At 44.7% G+C, this 17,578-nt stretch overlaps 6 protein-coding genes across 6 annotated transcripts; 4 read left to right on the forward strand and 2 right to left on the reverse strand.

Annotated features, from left to right (window-relative positions):
* Nucleotides 1-158: 158 nt before the first annotated feature.
* On the reverse strand, nucleotides 159-2,107 carry V865_006398 (26S protease regulatory subunit 10B; the record flags this gene model as incomplete). Its single annotated transcript, XM_066230157.1, has 10 exons — nucleotides 159-266; nucleotides 346-615; nucleotides 698-868; nucleotides 1,001-1,126; nucleotides 1,188-1,313; nucleotides 1,396-1,476; nucleotides 1,538-1,605; nucleotides 1,683-1,802; nucleotides 1,868-1,910; nucleotides 1,976-2,107. 10 exons carry the CDS (start codon nucleotides 2,105-2,107, stop codon nucleotides 159-161), a joined length of 1,245 nt encoding a protein of 414 aa, XP_066086254.1.
* Nucleotides 2,108-2,455: 348 nt separating this feature from the next.
* V865_006399 (uncharacterized protein) lies at nucleotides 2,456-5,042 on the forward strand (the record flags this gene model as incomplete). Its single annotated transcript, XM_066230158.1, has 7 exons — nucleotides 2,456-2,903; nucleotides 3,003-3,225; nucleotides 3,379-3,724; nucleotides 3,852-3,916; nucleotides 4,041-4,581; nucleotides 4,700-4,891; nucleotides 4,995-5,042. The coding sequence occupies 7 exons, from the start codon at nucleotides 2,456-2,458 to the stop codon at nucleotides 5,040-5,042; spliced, it is 1,863 nt and encodes a 620-aa protein (XP_066086255.1).
* Nucleotides 5,043-5,389: 347 nt separating this feature from the next.
* Nucleotides 5,390-6,390, reverse strand: V865_006400 (uncharacterized protein; the record flags this gene model as incomplete). Its single annotated transcript, XM_066230159.1, has 3 exons — nucleotides 5,390-5,467; nucleotides 5,601-5,680; nucleotides 5,985-6,390. 3 exons carry the CDS (start codon nucleotides 6,388-6,390, stop codon nucleotides 5,390-5,392), a joined length of 564 nt encoding a protein of 187 aa, XP_066086256.1.
* Nucleotides 6,391-7,136: 746 nt separating this feature from the next.
* V865_006401 (uncharacterized protein) lies at nucleotides 7,137-13,854 on the forward strand (the record flags this gene model as incomplete). The annotated part of the gene is made up of 22 exons (XM_066230160.1): nucleotides 7,137-7,163; nucleotides 7,229-7,246; nucleotides 7,373-7,523; nucleotides 7,754-7,813; nucleotides 7,891-8,063; nucleotides 8,155-8,442; nucleotides 8,547-8,880; nucleotides 8,937-9,286; nucleotides 9,337-9,846; nucleotides 9,899-9,970; nucleotides 10,070-10,190; nucleotides 10,244-11,867; nucleotides 11,937-12,015; nucleotides 12,085-12,195; nucleotides 12,260-12,311; nucleotides 12,362-12,402; nucleotides 12,462-12,531; nucleotides 12,585-12,721; nucleotides 12,786-13,088; nucleotides 13,236-13,442; nucleotides 13,513-13,706; nucleotides 13,788-13,854. The coding sequence occupies 22 exons, from the start codon at nucleotides 7,137-7,139 to the stop codon at nucleotides 13,852-13,854; spliced, it is 4,989 nt and encodes a 1,662-aa protein (XP_066086257.1).
* Nucleotides 13,855-15,242: 1,388 nt separating this feature from the next.
* V865_006402 (uncharacterized protein) lies at nucleotides 15,243-16,157 on the forward strand (the record flags this gene model as incomplete). Its single annotated transcript, XM_066230161.1, has 1 exon — nucleotides 15,243-16,157. The coding sequence occupies one exon, from the start codon at nucleotides 15,243-15,245 to the stop codon at nucleotides 16,155-16,157; it is 915 nt and encodes a 304-aa protein (XP_066086258.1).
* A 262-nt stretch (nucleotides 16,158-16,419) lies between these two features.
* On the forward strand, nucleotides 16,420-17,193 carry V865_006403 (uncharacterized protein; the record flags this gene model as incomplete). The annotated part of the gene is made up of 1 exon (XM_066230162.1): nucleotides 16,420-17,193. One exon carries the CDS (start codon nucleotides 16,420-16,422, stop codon nucleotides 17,191-17,193), a length of 774 nt encoding a protein of 257 aa, XP_066086259.1.
* Between the last annotated feature and the right edge of the window lie 385 nt (nucleotides 17,194-17,578).

A 17,578-nucleotide genomic window follows, 5' to 3' on the forward strand; every position in this document is an offset into this window, starting at 1 on the left:
TAGTTAATAATGTTCTAATGTTGATATATGCTCTTCATATCCATCTAGATACATTGAATCTACAATACGATCACAGATGGTTCTTAAACAGCGTTGTAATCCCTAACCCATATTATCAGCGACTGTGACCCATTGTAGTCGAAGATGGGAGGTATAACTCACATCTTGGTCTCATGCTTCTTAGCATCATTCAATTTCCTAACCGCTTTCATGAAATCTTCTTGAACCACCGCATCTCTATCTTCTCTAATTGCGAATAGACCGGCCTGAATGTCATTACCGATATTTAGCTCTCTTTTTCATGCGGTATGAAATTTGTATAGGTTCAGGATGATGTTTACTTACCTCTGTGCATACATTTCTCAAATCCGCTCCATTGAACCCGTCACTCAACTTGACTATCGCCTCATAATCAATATCACCCGATTTATTTATACCTTTGGCGTGAATTTTCAAAATTTCCAATCGTCCTTGTTCGTTAGGTAAGGGAATCTCAATCTTACGATCTAATCTACCTGGTCGCAATAATGCTGGATCAAGTGTGTCGGGTCGATTGGTAGCCATGATGATCTTGGTACGGCCGAGGGAGTCGAATCCGTCCATTTGGTTCAGAAGCTATGTAGATGGGTAGATGGTAAGTAGAAAAATCATAGTAGTGAAAAGTAACCAATTTTTCATCAAGTTTGCACAAACTCACCTCCATCAACGTCCTCTGGATTTCTCGATCGGCACTGGTACCCTCACTAAATCGTCTACCTCCGATGGCATCAATCTCATCCATAAATATCACACAAGGTTCATGTTCTCTGGCGTAGGCGAACATTTCTCGGATGAGACGAGCTGATTCACCGATATATTTATCGACGATCTGAAGAATCACCAGAATACGTCAGCATCTCTTTCAAACAAGTATATTTCCAGCACAGTGCGAAAAGAAAAGCAAGAGTGACCCCAAAACAAATTGATAGTTGAGGTTAATGTCAAAAAGGATGATACTTACAGCGGAAGAAACGACTTTCAAGAAATTGGTATTGAGCGTAGCTGCTACAGCTCTAGCCAACAGTGTTTTACCTGTACCTGGCGGACCATACAGCAATACACCTTTTGGTGGGTTTATACCAACACGCTGAGCATCAAATAATGAGCTGTCAGTCCTCTGAGAACTCGTTGATGTGTTGCCAACTTACCTCGAATAGTTCGGGATTCATCAAAGGCAATTCAATCACTTCCCTCAATTCTCTTACTTGGTCTCCTAATCCACCAATACCTGCGAATGATGCTGAACCTGGGTCTTCGAGGGACATGTTGTATACCTATACAAGTAAAACAATCAGCATTACTTCCAATCTGTAGAGCGACATTTGTTTCAATGAGAAAGAAGAACACTTCACTTACCATAGGATCAACTTCCCTGGGGAGGATTCTCATAATTGTCAAAGTTGTCATGTCCAGTGATACTCTAACACCAGCTTTGAGCTGAAATACCCATATGTTAGCTTCGTGACGTATTCTCATTGGCGCTCCGGATTAAGCTCACTTTAGCAGCTGGTAAAGTAGGTCTATAAGATACCACGTATCTAGGTCCCGATGACGCTTTGACGATGACTGAGCCATTCAACCAATGTCAGTTTCTTGAATACGTAGACCTACAGAGAGATGTCATGCTTATACGCAACACTCACATCTCTCTTCATCCAACTGCTTCAACACCTCTCCAATGATCTGTCCAACAGACTGTAATGCCTTGATATCATCTTCTGTCTTATCGAAATCCGTCGAGAGGGTTCGTATGTTCAATCGGACTATATCCATTAACATATCAGCTAGGCGCTACTTGAGGGATGTAGTATATCTGGAGCTGACACACTTTGTTTGAGATTCTCTGACATTCTTGAATGTTCTTTGACTTTCTACTCATGTGATGTTCATCAGTATACATATGTCCTGCTACGATGCGAGGCAAGATACGACGTACAGCTCGATATCCTTTAATGGCTTCGTACTTGTCCGCTGGCATACCCGCTGGAGCTACGATGGTTGGCTCTGGGGCTGCAGCTGGAGCAGGAGCAGGGGGAGCTGTCGATGAGGATGCTTCTGGAGATGCCATGGTGGGTGTGTATGCTGGTTGCTGTATGAGGTAGGAGGAAGTGATATGGAACTGTTGAATGGACTGAAATGACGATTCATTCGATGGGTCTGGTATCGCGACTGACGCGGCCTGATCTAGGTACAATTTATGTGGGTTACCCACTTAGGATACCACTTACCAAGTTGAAATGTTGACAGATTGATTGGGCGAGGAAAAAGTTGAAATTTATCGACAGACCCATTCATCGGGCAGCCTTCTCGTCAATACAAACTCAATATATAGATAGCATAGAGGTACATGCTCCGTACCATCCTGTCGAGAAGCACTCGGACTATATACCACAGATCATTGAACAGTCTCGGCAGAATGACAACTGCCCCACCATCACCATCCACCAGCTCACCACCTGCCAAACGGTTGAAATCATCTATCGCCAAACCAGATGTAATCACCACCAACTCGTTCACAGAGATCAATGAAGCCCCCATCAAATCAGAGTTCCTACCTAACACGAATGGATCTGCAACTATAAAACCGAAAGAAGATGGACCATCTACCTCTAACACTGCATCTTCAAGCAAAACCCAGCCTGTGCAGGTCCAGGGGAAGAAGAAGAAAAACAGAAAGATCAAGAGGACTTTACCCGAAAAGTACTCTTCGGCAGATGTAACTTTCCATGATATACGAGACTTCCTCGGACCAAAGGTTGTTGATGGGATTTTAGAGAAGAATGATGGGAGCGAATGGGAAGCTCCGGAGGGATTGGAGTTGTACAAGGAGGTGGTTCTTGATGTAGGAGCATTTACAGTTTCCGGTAAGTCAATTTCTTACCTGTAGAATGTTTTGTCTTGTATGTACAATCCTTCCGTGTAACGAAGGAACTGTGGACTAACGATTCTCCTATGATATCCAGGCGAATCAATATCTTTATACCCAAACTCATCAAACAAACCTTGGGCTATCATCACTCCCTTTGCTCATCCCGGAGATAAAATACGGGTGAAGATATTCAAACATGATAGGTTATCTAGTTATGCGGATCTGTTGGAGATATTAGAGTATAGTGAGGAATATAGAGGTGGAGAAGGTGACAGGAGGAAGTACCCTGAGGGGGGATGTAAATACTTTGGAGAGTGGTGAGTTGGTCTGTCTGTTGGCTGTGAGGATATGATTGGATCGTCATTTCTTTTGCGTCTTTGAACTTCTCACAAATCGTGACATACCAAATCAATTGAAATGCGATATTCACTATAAGACTGAACCGCTGACAACTGATGTCACTTGAATAGCGGAGGATGTCAACTTCAACCTGTCCCATACCCACTCCAACTCCTCCACAAAAAACGTACCGTCGAATTAGCCTATCAGCGTTTCTCCAATCTACCCTCAACTGTACTACCGGTTATACAACCCACGATTGGATCTCCCAAACAATGGCAATACCGAACGAAGATCACACCTCATTTTGATGCCCCGCCGAAATGGTTTCAGAGACAATTGAAAGAGAAGGCAATGGCCACGGCGATTACCGAAGAAGGCCAGATGAATGCTGAGGATGGGCATGAGCAGGAGAGGGGATGGGAAACGAGGATTGGGTTCGAGAGGAAAGGGAAACCTGGGGTGTTGGATATAGAGGTGAGTTTAGTGGCCTCATACGACATGGAATCTGGTGAACATGCAATATATGTGATAACCTTCCTTGGGAAGGGGATTCTCCGTTGTTCAGCATACCGAAGTGAAATTCTTATGTTATGTGATATAGGAATGCCCAATCGCAACGCCTGTTTTGAATAAGCAGTTGACGGAGGAGAGGAAGAGGGTACAGGAGTGAGTTGACAAATTCGACACCTCGAATGCCGAGATTTGCGATCATCTCCCTTTACATCTTATCTATGCTTCAACATCGCCTTAATTCTAAAATGAGCTCGCTGACCCTTATTGACCTTGTCAGTACGATCCTCTCATTCACCCGTGGAGCTACGATCCTTCTCCGAGATTCTCTACCCACTCCCTCACCTATCCCAACCGCCGAATCACCTTATGTACCCTCCTCTTCAGCTTCTACTGAAGAAGAAGAAGAACACATCGCAATAACCAACCACAAACTCGACGTATATGAGAAAGTTGGCAAATACCTATTTTCATTCAGCGCTGGATCATTCTTCCAGAATAACAATTCGATCCTAGTCCCCTTGACTGAATACGTCAAAGAAGCCATCTTCCCTTCCTCAGAAGGGTATACTGGAGAATTACCTACTCACTTGGTCGATACGTATTGCGGTTCGGGTTTATTTGGAATCACCCTCTCGGATAGGTTTGAGAGAGTTGCTGGAGTGGAAATTTCAGATCAATCGATCATTGCTGCGAAAAAGAATGCTGAGATGAATGGATTGGGAGATAAGACGACTTGGTTATGTGGTAAAGCGGAGGATATATTTGGAGGGCTGGGGGAAAAGGGTTTTGAAGGTGGGAAAAGCTGTGTGGTCGTTGATGTGAGTTGTGTCAGGTCTGATATTTCTTCTGACAACATATCTCGAAGAATACCCACTTCCATCCTTCAGGTGAATGCGTTTGATTGACTTGTCACTTGTCATCCATGCAATCTTGTAGCCACCAAGAAAAGGATGCGACGAACCGTTCCTCACCCAATTACTGGTCTTCAAACCCCTCACTATTGTCTATGTATCTTGTAATGTCCATACCCAAGCTAGGGATGTAGGGTACTTGATAAGGGAAAGTGCCAGTTGGGTTGGAAAGAAATATGTGGTAGAAAGTTTGAGAGGGTTTGATCTGTTTCCTCAGGTGAGTAATTTCTGAGATTATGAACTGTTGTGATTGGATTGGATTGCGTTGGGTATTTGTCTGTGGACCGGTCAAGGCTGATCATTGTTTTTAACGTTTGTAGACCGCTCATGTGGAGAGTGTCGCTGTATTGAGATTGGTGGAGAATTAGCGTTACTCTTTGAAGAGGATATACTTTATACCATGCATCAAGGACTGTATACCACGATGTATAGATCAATCGTTTCTTGCGCGTAACGTATGACCCTACTGAATAAATGATTGATTAATTGATTGACGAACTGACCATATCCTCGACAATTTATTACTCTTATAACAGCCTTTCTAATCAAAACTAGAAAAAACATGGGATATTTAATATCATCGACATACGATAGACCATCTCATGCACGATATATATACAGCACTCATCTGAGAACACTGTATAACTCATTATGGAATGTTGGGTGTATAACATCGAACGGATCAAAAAAAGTACCTAAAGGTAGTACAAGTGAATCACTTCGATCCACCAACTGCACCTCCAATTATACCAGCTATAATGATTATCACCAATACGCAAATGGCTATTGTCCACTACATATGATACGATATGAACATTGAGATAAGATAGATGATCAGCAAAACCTGTAATAAATCATGAAGTCGCGTAAAGGATTGAATTGTATTGTTAAGGTGATGTACGAAGAACAGATTCTACAAAACCCACCTTCATGTTTTTCCACCACATTGCTCTGTTTGTTTTTCGGGCGGTGGTATTGAAGGTACGGGCTGAGACTGTTAGTTCCTCTATGATATGGATGGATCGTATAGTGAGGTAAAGGGATTATGAATTAGTATGTACTGTACTTGGATTTCTCATTTGCTTTGGATCTGTCATAAAAAATCGAAACCCAGGAAATGAGATGGAGGGAGAAACGTAAATGGGAACGAAGGAAACCACGACGATATTCCATCTTCTTAATATGTGGGGAAATGTGAAGATATATGAAACATCCTATCTGAAAATCCCATTCCAACTCTGGTCGTAACTTTCTAACATTAAAACGTAACATTCATAACGAGGACTAAGTCTCGAAACTCAATAACTCACCGGTCCGATCTTGAAGATGATTCAACCTTTCTCCTCTCTCTACCATCCCTTCTATATTCTTATGTAAGATATTCTTGGTGGCGTCTACTTCAGCGTGGATCGCATCCAGTCGAGCCCGTTGGGGGTCTGTACCCTTGGTCGACGGGGTGGAGCCACTGAGCGGTTCGAGTGAATCTGAATTTTGCCGGAAAGCTGTTTGTAGTAACGAGGCTTGGAATTCAGCGAGATCCTCAAGTTGTCGGTGCGATGTATACACAGATGATTGCAACGATCTGATGGCTAGACTAGGTGACTTACCTCCCTTGGTTGGTTGGCTTTGAGGAGTATAAGGATCATACGGCTCGGACGACCTGATAATATTCAAGGAAGACCACGCCATTAATGCTTCTTCTCTCCCAGAGATCATCTTACAACCTGAAGATGTTTCTGTACCATCCTGCCTTAGTAAATTATGGAAAAGACTATACCTTACATGATGATACCAGTGTTCAATTCTGTTCTCGCTGTTCTATTCCTGCAGTGAGCAAGACACGACTCGATTCAGATAAATGAGTACTCGACACGAATGTAGGTTAGTCCAGGTATCAGTGGAGTGAAAAGTCACAAAAACCCAAGCTGACTGTGATTTAGCTGTCTTGTATGAGGGCTGGACTCGCATGAGTATAATTACCACTCATCCTTCGCTCTGAGATAGGACAATCTTCCTTTCATCTACAATCCCATGCTTATCATGGGATGTCCTCTCCTTTATCCTCGAGCCACCAGCGTAGTCGCTAAGATAGGGAGTGCCACATGAATAAACTTCCGATCAATCCGCCACGTGTTTACCTCATGGTTGTGGGTATGTGAAGTGCGTGCATCGTCATCAATGGCCAGGCGCGTACAAGGTCAACATCCCATCCTCCTTCACTTCACATCGTTATCATTCATACTCATCACATTCCTCTTCTCCTTCCCCATCCTATCCATCATACCAGCATCTCACTCTTAGTTTGGACAGACGATCGACGGAGTGATCCACATATATCTCCTAGAAATATCATATATACCTCATCTCTCACGTAAAAGGAATATCAGTTGAAGAGAAGTTATCTGTACTATACCCGCTCCTTCCCCTTCTCTCTCCACCCAATTCAGAAGTAGTGTAGCAAGATGGCTGCTCCTGAGAAACCCATCATCGTGAGTAGCTACCCCTTCTCTGGCAAAATACGGAAGATTGTAGCTAACAACTGGGATTTGAATAGTTCACCGAGCACCTTCAGGTATGTCAAACTTCCTTTCCTTCCTCAGCTGTCCTACCCAATGCACCAACCAATCCAAATACAATATCACCTGCTGTGTTATGTCTGGCTGGAGAGATGTATGCTGATCTTCCATATCCATGCTAGCTCACGGCTCTGGGTATCCAACCGGCATCTATTTCCTTCCAAACACTCACGCTCGAATCGGACGCATGGATCTGTGTGAGGGAACAAATAGATACACCTCAGGTGGTCATTGTCAATCTGAATGATTCGAACGATATCGTCAGACGACCAAGTGAGTTGAACTTCTGTTTGTCCGTATCAAAAACCACAGTGCGGGGATTTGAACGGAGAGGGAACCCGATGGTCAATAGGCTAAAGATGAAGGATGCGGTGCAATTACCATGATCGGGTAGATAGCTGGATATTCCTTTGGTGGTGAAAAAGGAGAAGAAATGGAATGAATGGCAAATACTCAACCATGCCGGGGTCTCATTGCTGACGCTTCCTGTTTCTAATTTCCAGTCACCGCCGACTCGGCGATTATGAACCCTCGAGCAGGAGATAAGATCCTAGCTTTGAAAGGTGAGCTGTTTTTCTCGTGGAAGCGGACTCACTAGCTCACTTTTATTAACTCACCTTTTCTATTTGTTCTCCCTTAGCCGGTCGACAATTGCAGGTGTTCAACTTAGGTAACAAATCCAAGATTGGAGCTCATCTGATGAATGAAGATGTCACTTTCTGGACATGGATTAATGATACTACAATTGGTATCGTCACTGAAAGAGAGGTCTACCATTGGAAAGTGATGGATGGACAAGCTGCTCCTACCAAGGTGAGATCTTTTCTACCTCCACTACCTCATGGATGGCTGTTCGCTACCACTCTTTGTCGCAATGCTAACGGTGTTTGATGGGTATTAAAAGATATTCGACAGACACGCAACACTTGCAGGCAACCAGATTATCAACTACCGGATGTCTCAAGATGAGAAATGGTTAGTCGTTGTTGGAATTTCCTCAAACCCAAATGCAGGTCAACCAGGACAAAACGGTTTCAAGATCAAGGGAGCCATGCAGCTATACTCGGTTGAAAGAGGTGTATCGCAACCTATAGAAGGTCATGCTGCTGCTTTCGCTACTGTCAGACAGGAAGGTGCCTCTCAGGATTCAAAGTTGTTCTGTTTCGCTGTTAGACATGCTAATGGTGCCAAGGTGAGTTGGGCTTTTCTTCCTGTTTTGACCTCTGTCCTCTAGTTCTGTTTGAACGAAATCAAGAAAATGCTGATCCGATTCTTCTCTTTCGCTCGGTCTTGCAGCTCCACATCGTTGAAATCGGCCACCAAGCACCCAACCCACCTTTCCAGAAGAAAGCTGTAGACGTCTTTTTCCCTACCGAAGCTACCAACGATTTCCCAGTCGCTCTTCAGGTCTCACCCAAACATGGTATCCTCTACCTCGTCACCAAATTCGGTTTCATCCACCTTTACGAGATTGAAACTGGTCAATGTATCTACATGAACCGAATTTCAGGCGAAACCATATTCACGACTGCTCAACATGAAAGCACTTCAGGTATCATCGGTGTGAACAGGAAGGGTCAGGTACTCAGTGTTAGCGTGGACGAGGACACTATCGTTCCATACATTCAACGTGAGCTGAATGGTTCATGACTCTTGCTAAGTTTCCAGCTGACGACTTGCTCGCAGAGGTGATAAACTCCCCTGAACTCGCTATCAAACTTGCTACTCGAGCTGGTCTTCCCGGTGCAGACCACATCATACAACAGCAATACCAGCTATACATCCAAAACGGCCAATACTCTGAAGCTGCCAAGATCGCCGCCAACTCTCCTCGAGGGCTTCTTAGAACTCCCCAAACCATAGAGACATTCAAGAAACTTCCTCAAGTACCTGGTAGTCTTTCACCAATCCTGCAGTATTTCGGTATCCTGCTTGAGAAAGGAGAGTTGAACAAGTACGAATCCCTCGAATTAGCTAGACCTGTGATCCAGCAAGGGAAGAAACAGTTGCTGGAAAAATGGCTTAAGGAGAGCAAGGTAAGCTGCTTGTCTACGGTCAGGTAGGGCGAGCTGACCATCGTATATAGCTCGAGTGCAGTGAAGAACTTGGTGATCTGTGTCGAATGGCCGACATGAACCTTGCTCTTTCTGTCTACCTCCGAGCCAACGTACCCAACAAGGTGGTCGCGGCTTTCGCTGAACTTGGTCAATTCGACAAGATCGTCCTTTACTCCAAGAAAGTCAACTACACTCCCGATTATGCTCAACTCCTTCAACATCTCGTTAGGATCAACCCAGATAAGGGAGCTGAGTTCGCTACTCAGATCGTGAACGATGAGAGTGGGCCACTGGTAGACCTCGATCGAATCGTCGATATCTTCATGTCCCAGAACATGCTTCAACAAGCTACCTCCATCCTCCTTGATGCTCTCAAGGACAACAAGCCTGAACAGGGACCTCTACAGACTAGATTGCTTGAAATGAACCTCGTCAGCGCTCCTCAAGTTGCTGATGCCATCCTCGGGAATGAGATGTTCACTCATTACGATAGACCTAGAATAGCCAACTTGGCTGAGAAAGCTGGTCTTATGCAAAGAGTGAGTATTCCATAGTTTATAGGACCCAAAATTTGCTGATTGAAATGGATAGGCGCTCGAACATTACGAAGATATTAACGATATCAAACGAGTCGTCGTACATACCCAACTCTTCAACCAAGACGTGAGTGAACATATGTAAGACTCATTGCTGACCTCGTAGTGGCTTGTTGAATTCTTCGGTCGACTCACGGTCGAACAATCCTTCGCTTGTTTACATGAGATGCTCAAGACCAACATCCGACAAAACCTTCAACTTGTCGTTCAAATCGCTTCCAAGTACTCTGACTTGCTTGGTCCCGTCAAGTTGATTGAGCTCTTCGAGCAATACAAATCATCGGAAGGCGAGCTACTTCCAGTTGTTTCACTGCATCAGTAGCTGACTTGTTATGTATAGGTCTCTACTACTACCTTGGTGCTGTGGTCAACCTCAGTGAAGATCCAGAAGTACACTTCAAGTACATCCAAGCTGCTACCAGAACAGGTCAAATTAGAGAAGTCGAGCGAATGTGTCGAGAAAGTAACTTCTACAACCCTGAAAAGGTCAAGAACTTCCTCAAAGAAGCCAGACTTTCTGACCAACTTCCCCTCATCATCGTTTGCGACCGATTCGACTTTGTTCACGATCTCGTTCTTTACCTTTACCAGAACGGCCTTACCAATTTCATCGAGATCTACGTCACCAGAGTCAACTCTGCTAGAACTCCTCAGGTCATTGGTGGTCTTCTTGATGTCGACTGCGAGGAACAGACTATCAAGAATCTTCTCGCTTCCGTCACCGGTACCTTCCCCATCGATGAGTTAGTAGAAGAGGTAGAGAAAAGGAATAGACTCAAACTCATCCTTCCTTGGCTCAACACCAAGGTTGAACAAGGATCTACCGACCACTCAGTCTACAATGCTATCGCTAAAATCTCTATCGACTCCAACAACAACCCTGAAGCCTTCCTTAAAGAGAACAATCTTTACGATCCTGCGATTGTTGGTAAATACTGCGAAAAACGAGATCCATACCTCGCCTACATCGCCTATGCTAAAGGTCTTTGTGATGACGAGTTAATCAACATTACCAACGAGAACCAAATGTACAAGCACCAAGCTCGATACCTCGTCAAGAGAAGAGAAATCGATCTCTGGACCCAAGTGCTCGATCCCGAAAGTATCCACCGACGAGCACTTGTGGATCAAGTTATCGCTACTGCTATTCCTGAATGCACCGATCCCGACGATGTTTCCGTCACCGTTAAAGCTTTCATGCATATGGAGCTCCACGGACCATTACTTGAATTGCTCGAAAAGATCATCATTGAGCCCTCGCCATTCAGCGATAATAAATCTCTTCAATCTCTCATGTTCCTCACTGCCATCAAGAACGATAAGGGTAAAGTCATGGGTTATATCAACAAGTTATCGGGATACGATGTCGATGCTATTGCCAAGGTCGCTACTGAAGCTGGACTGTACGAAGAAGCCTTCACCATTTACTCCAAGCATGATATGCACGCTGAGGCCATGAACGTCTTGGTCGAACATATGGTATCTATCGATCGAGGATTCGCCTATGCCAACAAGATCAACCAACCTGCCGTATGGAGTCGATTGGGTAAAGCTCAATTGGATGGTCTGAGGGTCAAAGATGCCATTGACTCATATATCAAAGCTGAAGATCCATCCAACTTTGCTGAAGTGATTGAAATCGCCAACCGAGCAGGCAAACATGAAGATCTCGTCCGATTCCTTCAAATGGCTCGAAAGACAGCTAGAGAACCCAAGATCGATACTGAATTGGCATACGCCTACGCCAAGACGGATCGATTACATGATATGGAAGAGTTCCTGGGAATGACCAATGTAGCGGATATCCTTCAAGTAGGAGAGAAGTGTTTCGAAGACGAGTTATACCAAGCATCGAAATTGTTATTCTCCTCGATATCGAATTGGGCAAGATTGGCTACTACTTTGATCTACCTTGGGGAGAACCAGGCTGCCGTAGATGCTGCTAGGAAAGCTGGTAATACCCAGTGAGTGAACACCCCTATCCCGGAGTGGTAGAAGTGCGAGAACTGATATCTTGGATTTCTGATCGTCAGGGTATGGAAACAGGTTAACGCTGCTTGTGTCGATAAGAAGGAATTCAGATTGGCTCAAATTTGTGGTCTTAACCTTATTGTGAGCTTCAGTCCTGTATTCCTTCCTCCGTGGATGCACAAGCTCATATCCATGCCAATCCCGGTGTAGGTTCACGCCGAAGAATTACCCGCTTTACTGTCGTTGTACGAAAGAAATGGTTACTTCGATGAGATCATCTCGTTGATGGAAGGTGGTTTAGGGTTAGAACGAGCCCATATGGTGAGCTATTTCTCGCAAGCCGGCCCATGGGTAAAGCGAAAGCTGACATATATATCTGTGATAGGGAATGTTCACTGAACTAAGTGTTTTGTACGCTAAATACAGACCTGAGAAACGTAAGCTGTCTTTGTCCAGTTCGGTCATGTCAGCTAACAAGTTTTGTCAGTCATGGAACACCTCAAACTGTTTTGGCAACGAGTTAACATTGTAAGCTGCGCAAATCGTATTGATAGGTCCGTAGTACTGCAGCTGACCTTGTACTGTAGCCTAAAGTCATCAAATCTGCCGAGCAAGCTCATTTGTGGCCAGAGCTTGTTTTCTTATACATCGTCTATGGTGAGCTGCGTTCGCAGTGATAAGGACCCTTAGCTGACGTGATATACTTGCAGACGAACCTGACAATGCTGCTTTGGCTATGATGGAACGACTTGGTGATTGGGATCACGATCAATTCAAGAAGGTCATCGTCAAGGTCGCGAACATGGAGATTGCATATAAAGCTGTATCATTCTACCTTGCTCGTCAAGTAGGTATACTTAGGTCAATATCTTTTGGTCACATTGCTTATGTCTATTGTATAAATCACATAGCCCACTCTTTTACCCGATCTCCTAGCCGCTTTAACACCTCGACTAGACCACGGACGAGTAGTCAAGATCCTCCAGACTGAAGATCACCTCCCTCTCGCCAAACCTTACCTTATCGCCACTCAGAAACTCAATTTGTCCGTTGTCAATGAAGCTTACAACGACTTGTTGATTGAAGAGGAGGATCATGTTACTCTTCGAAGCAGTTTGGAGACTCATGATCAATATGATGCGATCAAATTGGCAAAGAGGCTTGAGAGTCATGAGTTGTTGGAGTTCAGGAGGATCGCTTCGTTGCTTTACAGGGTGAGTCTATTGTAAATGCCAGAACACGCCACAATCCAATGGTATGGAGTCGTAGCAGAGTTCTCTATCTCATCGTTTCCCTCCACCCTGTATGAGACAAACCTCAGCGCATACGATGGTCACTGATATGTGTATCTCCTATGTCAGTTAAACGGAATGTGGGAAGAATCGCTTGGTCTTGCTAAAGCAGATCGATTATGGCGAGATGCTTTGGAAACCGCTGCAGCAAGCAAAGACATCTCGGTAGCAGAGGAACTAGCTGGTTACTTCGTCTCGATCGGTAACAAAGATGCTTTCGCTGCTATACTTTATGTATGCTTCGAATTGGTCCGACCAGATTTCGTTGAAGAGATGGTGAGTCCCTCCACTCCCGGTTTGACACCGGATTGTGCACTTGCTAAATAGACTTGGTTGGATAACGTAGTCATGGAGATTCGGTTTGAGCGACTACTCAATGCCATACAAGTTACAGCAACAACGTGATCAATCTACCAAGATCGCCGCATTGGAGAAGGAAGTGAAAGAGTTGAAAGCCAAGACGACAGAAAAGGAACCTGATAATGAACCTTCGTTGATGGGTAGTGGATTAGGTCAGAGATTGATGATTGGTGGACCAACGTGAGTCCATCTTATCTCTTGTTCACGCATTGAACTATCTCAAAGACTGCTTGCTGATCTTCGGGTCTGATTGTGGCATAGCGGTGGTCCATATGGTGGTATACCAAATGGAGGTGGACTGATGTCTCAACCTACAGGATTCTACTAATCTTCTTTCCCTCTTTCTTTAATCACCATTTATTCTTCTTCCTTAGAGATAAATCTTTCTTTACTTGATGAGACATACCTTACATTTCAGATTACTCGTATTGTCAGATTACTACTATTCCCTTATTTGCCTTCTTTTACTTCCTTCTCACGCGATACACCGAAAATCTTTCTAACGAACTGAACAGAGTAGATATGAGAACACTAAAAACATGAATTATCTGGGAAACAAAAACGTATTGAAAACAATATGGAAGTATCAAAGTCGACCTTCCTACTATGTGCAGTTTCTGTGTTGGTCATAAACCAATTTGAGTATATGACCTTGCTTGTGCTTCTAGCTGAATGTACTGCTGACACAGGTGGGATATGCTGAAAGGTTCGATTTGCTTTTCCTGTTTCTTTTGATGTTTTGTTGTGGAAGGCCTAGACGACCTGAATGCGATGCGAAACCACAGGGGACTTCTCCTTTATTTCCCAGGACGGCCAACCGTTAAAGCCTGGCCTATCGCAGGCAAGTCAATACTCTTATAAGCAAACTTAGATGACACCTGCGTTGTTCTTTCAATGTCCTCTGTCATTCATTCTCTCGTATTAACCGTTTGATCACTCGCAGGCACTCTCAGCTCATCGTAAACGACATGTCTAATTCTAATGATAAGTCTGAGGGGCGGCATGGTACTACAGCTTGTGAGTGGGAAAGTTTTATCTCACCTGTGCCAGCGACCGATGTTCTCCGCTGATTTATAAATTTCCAGCTGATCTGAATGCGAGATTGGACGCTTTGCTGAACGATACCAATGAAACGGGCACCGTGAGAGAAGCGACGCTGCTTGGGGCTACTGACTCGCTTCTGACCAAGATTAACATATGATCGCTTCTTAAATACAAGTAGCGGTAATCCTGAGAGTCTCTACGCCAACCCTGATACACCAGTGGTCCACCGCTGGAGAGAGATTGGAAGACTGAAAAAGGCCATTCAACAATTACCAGGACATTCTTTACATCTCGATTTCAAGCTTCAGCGTTCTGCTGTCTCCCAAACACATATTCCAACTCTCAAGAAAGCTCTGTCCTTCGTCGTAAGCAAGCTATCGGAGCCCGGACGAGCACCTTCATTAGCAATGGACGGTCTGGTCAGTACAATCACAAGTCAAATTGACAAGATACACTTCAAGAACACTGGTATATATAATTCAACGGTATGTCGGCTTTCAGCAGTGCCCCTCCTGCGAACACAAATGCTATGTGCTCAGAAATCGGATCGTCATCTAGTGAGTCGTCACTCAGCCCAGACCGTATCTGCAAAAAGCCAATGGTATTGACGGTTGATTTTGAGGGATTGTTTCATGACGTTACTTAGCTCAAATGACCTTTCATCCTACCGAGATGGCGACTCAGCAGAATCAGTGGAATGTCGGGCCTGTCGATACCGTAGATCCTTCAACCGCCGATGAAGATCCCAATGGGCTCGACACGCTTATCGAAAAAATTCAGACTTCGACCCACAAACATACACCGCCTTTCAGGCATGTCGCAGCGACCTTGTCCGGATTCAAGAATGATACTTATCAACACATTTCAAGAGCTGAAAAGCATGAATTTATCAGTGTACATAACCCCCTGCAAGAAGTACTCACTGCATTCGAATCAAGGTTGCTGATCACGATAGCAAACAAACATCGACCGGATGATAAAGTCATCTCCGCTTGCGATCAACTGCTGGACAAGTTTTTGAATGACAAAGATAAGTCCGAGCGGAGCATGTATCAGACTTATCTGACCGCAGCTAGAACTAAAGAACTTGATAAACTGAGAGCTGCTGTGAGAAAGCTTCGATGCCATTCTTCATGTTATGAATTGCAGTTCACCAATAATATACCTATCACCTCATTCATTCGGTGTCTGAACTCCATCGAGAGTCAACGCTCGCAAAAATATCCTGAAGTTCAAGATGTTGTGAGACCGATCAGGTCTCAATTCCATAGACTCTATTGCAATAACCTCTTACAGAAAGCTCAGGAAACGGCGAAGCAAGTGACCCAAGGAGCCAAGTACCAATATTGGCTGCTCTACAGTAACACCAGTAAAGATGGCAAACGCGACACCGACAATTTTCGACAGGAGGTCTCTCTGGGGAGGCATCACCGCATACTAGGCTACGATGCTACGACAGAGGGCGAATGGCTGAAACCAATCAATAATTGGCACTGCGGTAACGAAAATACCGATATTACCGTCGGCATACTCCTACTGGGACCATGTCTCTTCTTGCCACACCGGACTTCTGGAAATATTTTTTGAACTCGGATAATGACGGCTCAGAGAGAATACAATCTCGATCCACTGCAATAGATCATACTGTCAGTTAGGAAAACAGGATACCACAGAAGATCACACTGCTAACTCTAGCACACTACCCACTGTTCACCCAACGCATGTGATGTCTAAGTCAAAACTTGTCTCCATTCGCTCATGACTCCACAAATGACAATACTCATTCCATCAATACACTTAATTCACTCACCATACGGTACAGCCCCTACGTTTCATTCTGGCTTCAAGCATGCCCAATCCCACAACGCCCGCTTTTTGGTCAGACTTCTACCACAGTGGTGCTCAAGAGGATGCTGCTTCTGAGGATCTAGACCACCCACCGGACCAAGTGGCCGCCACACGACAATCTTCCAGCCAACTTCATGACTCAGATGTCTCCTTGCCTCTCGCAGATTTCGGTACTTGGCAGGGCTACACTTATCCCCCTCGTCCGGTATCAATGGTTCAGGATATCGTTTTCCCGGTATTGACTCAAGGTGTACAAGATACTCCGCATGCGGTGGAGCCCACTGCTACATCTTCTAACGTTGATTACAATACCTATTCGCATCAGTACCCTCAACAAATGCTCACAGGTGATTACTTCGAAGGTCAGGTACCTCACACGCAACCAGATAACGCTCAAAACGACTCAATGACCCACACATCTACAGCTCCAACCCTACCAGGACAGTTCCCCGAGGTACAGAGGGACAATATCACCTTACTAATGGAGTGTCTGAGATCCTCTGGCTCTGCGCCTGACTTGGTAACCTACTCTAAAGGTGGTGACAATAAGTTACTCGTCCGGCAAGTCTATGATATGTTCAAGTACTGGCGGGACGGCGAAGATCCTCCTAAATATCATGAACCCATCACGAGGACAACTATCGAAATCGTCAAGCAGCTATGGCGAAATACCAGAAGCCTATCGCAAATGACCGACGAGCAAAATGACTTCTGGGACAGCTTGACCCAAATGCAGCTTCGACCTGATAACAGCTTGATGCCATCAGGACTTTGACGCATTACGCATTGTCGGAGGGTAAAGGGTTCCGTACCAACCAAATCATGCCAGACAGTGTTTTCAGTGATGTCGAGCTGAGAGCTTGAAAGAGAATCCACAGGCTTCGGGACACCAGGGCAGCCTTGAAGAGCCTTTGCTCTTTGGCTCCTTCCACGCCCTTGACAGGGAAGTATCCTACCGACAAGATATTGGAAGATTTAGAGTATATCAGTCAAGCGAGACCAGTATGGTCGGACTGTGTCAATATTGTCCAAACAATCGTCCATGAGTCGCAAGGCAGAGAACAGGTCCAAAGGATTGAGGAGCTGGAAGGGATGAATCTATTGAGTGCGAATTCGAACTGGCTCGGCAACTGATCCTCCCTTGATACATGATAGGCCCC

This window comes from Kwoniella europaea, chromosome 2 (genome assembly GCF_036810445.1).
Source record: "Kwoniella europaea PYCC6329 chromosome 2, complete sequence".
In the NCBI taxonomy this organism is placed as follows: Eukaryota; Fungi; Basidiomycota; class Tremellomycetes; order Tremellales; family Cryptococcaceae; genus Kwoniella; species Kwoniella europaea.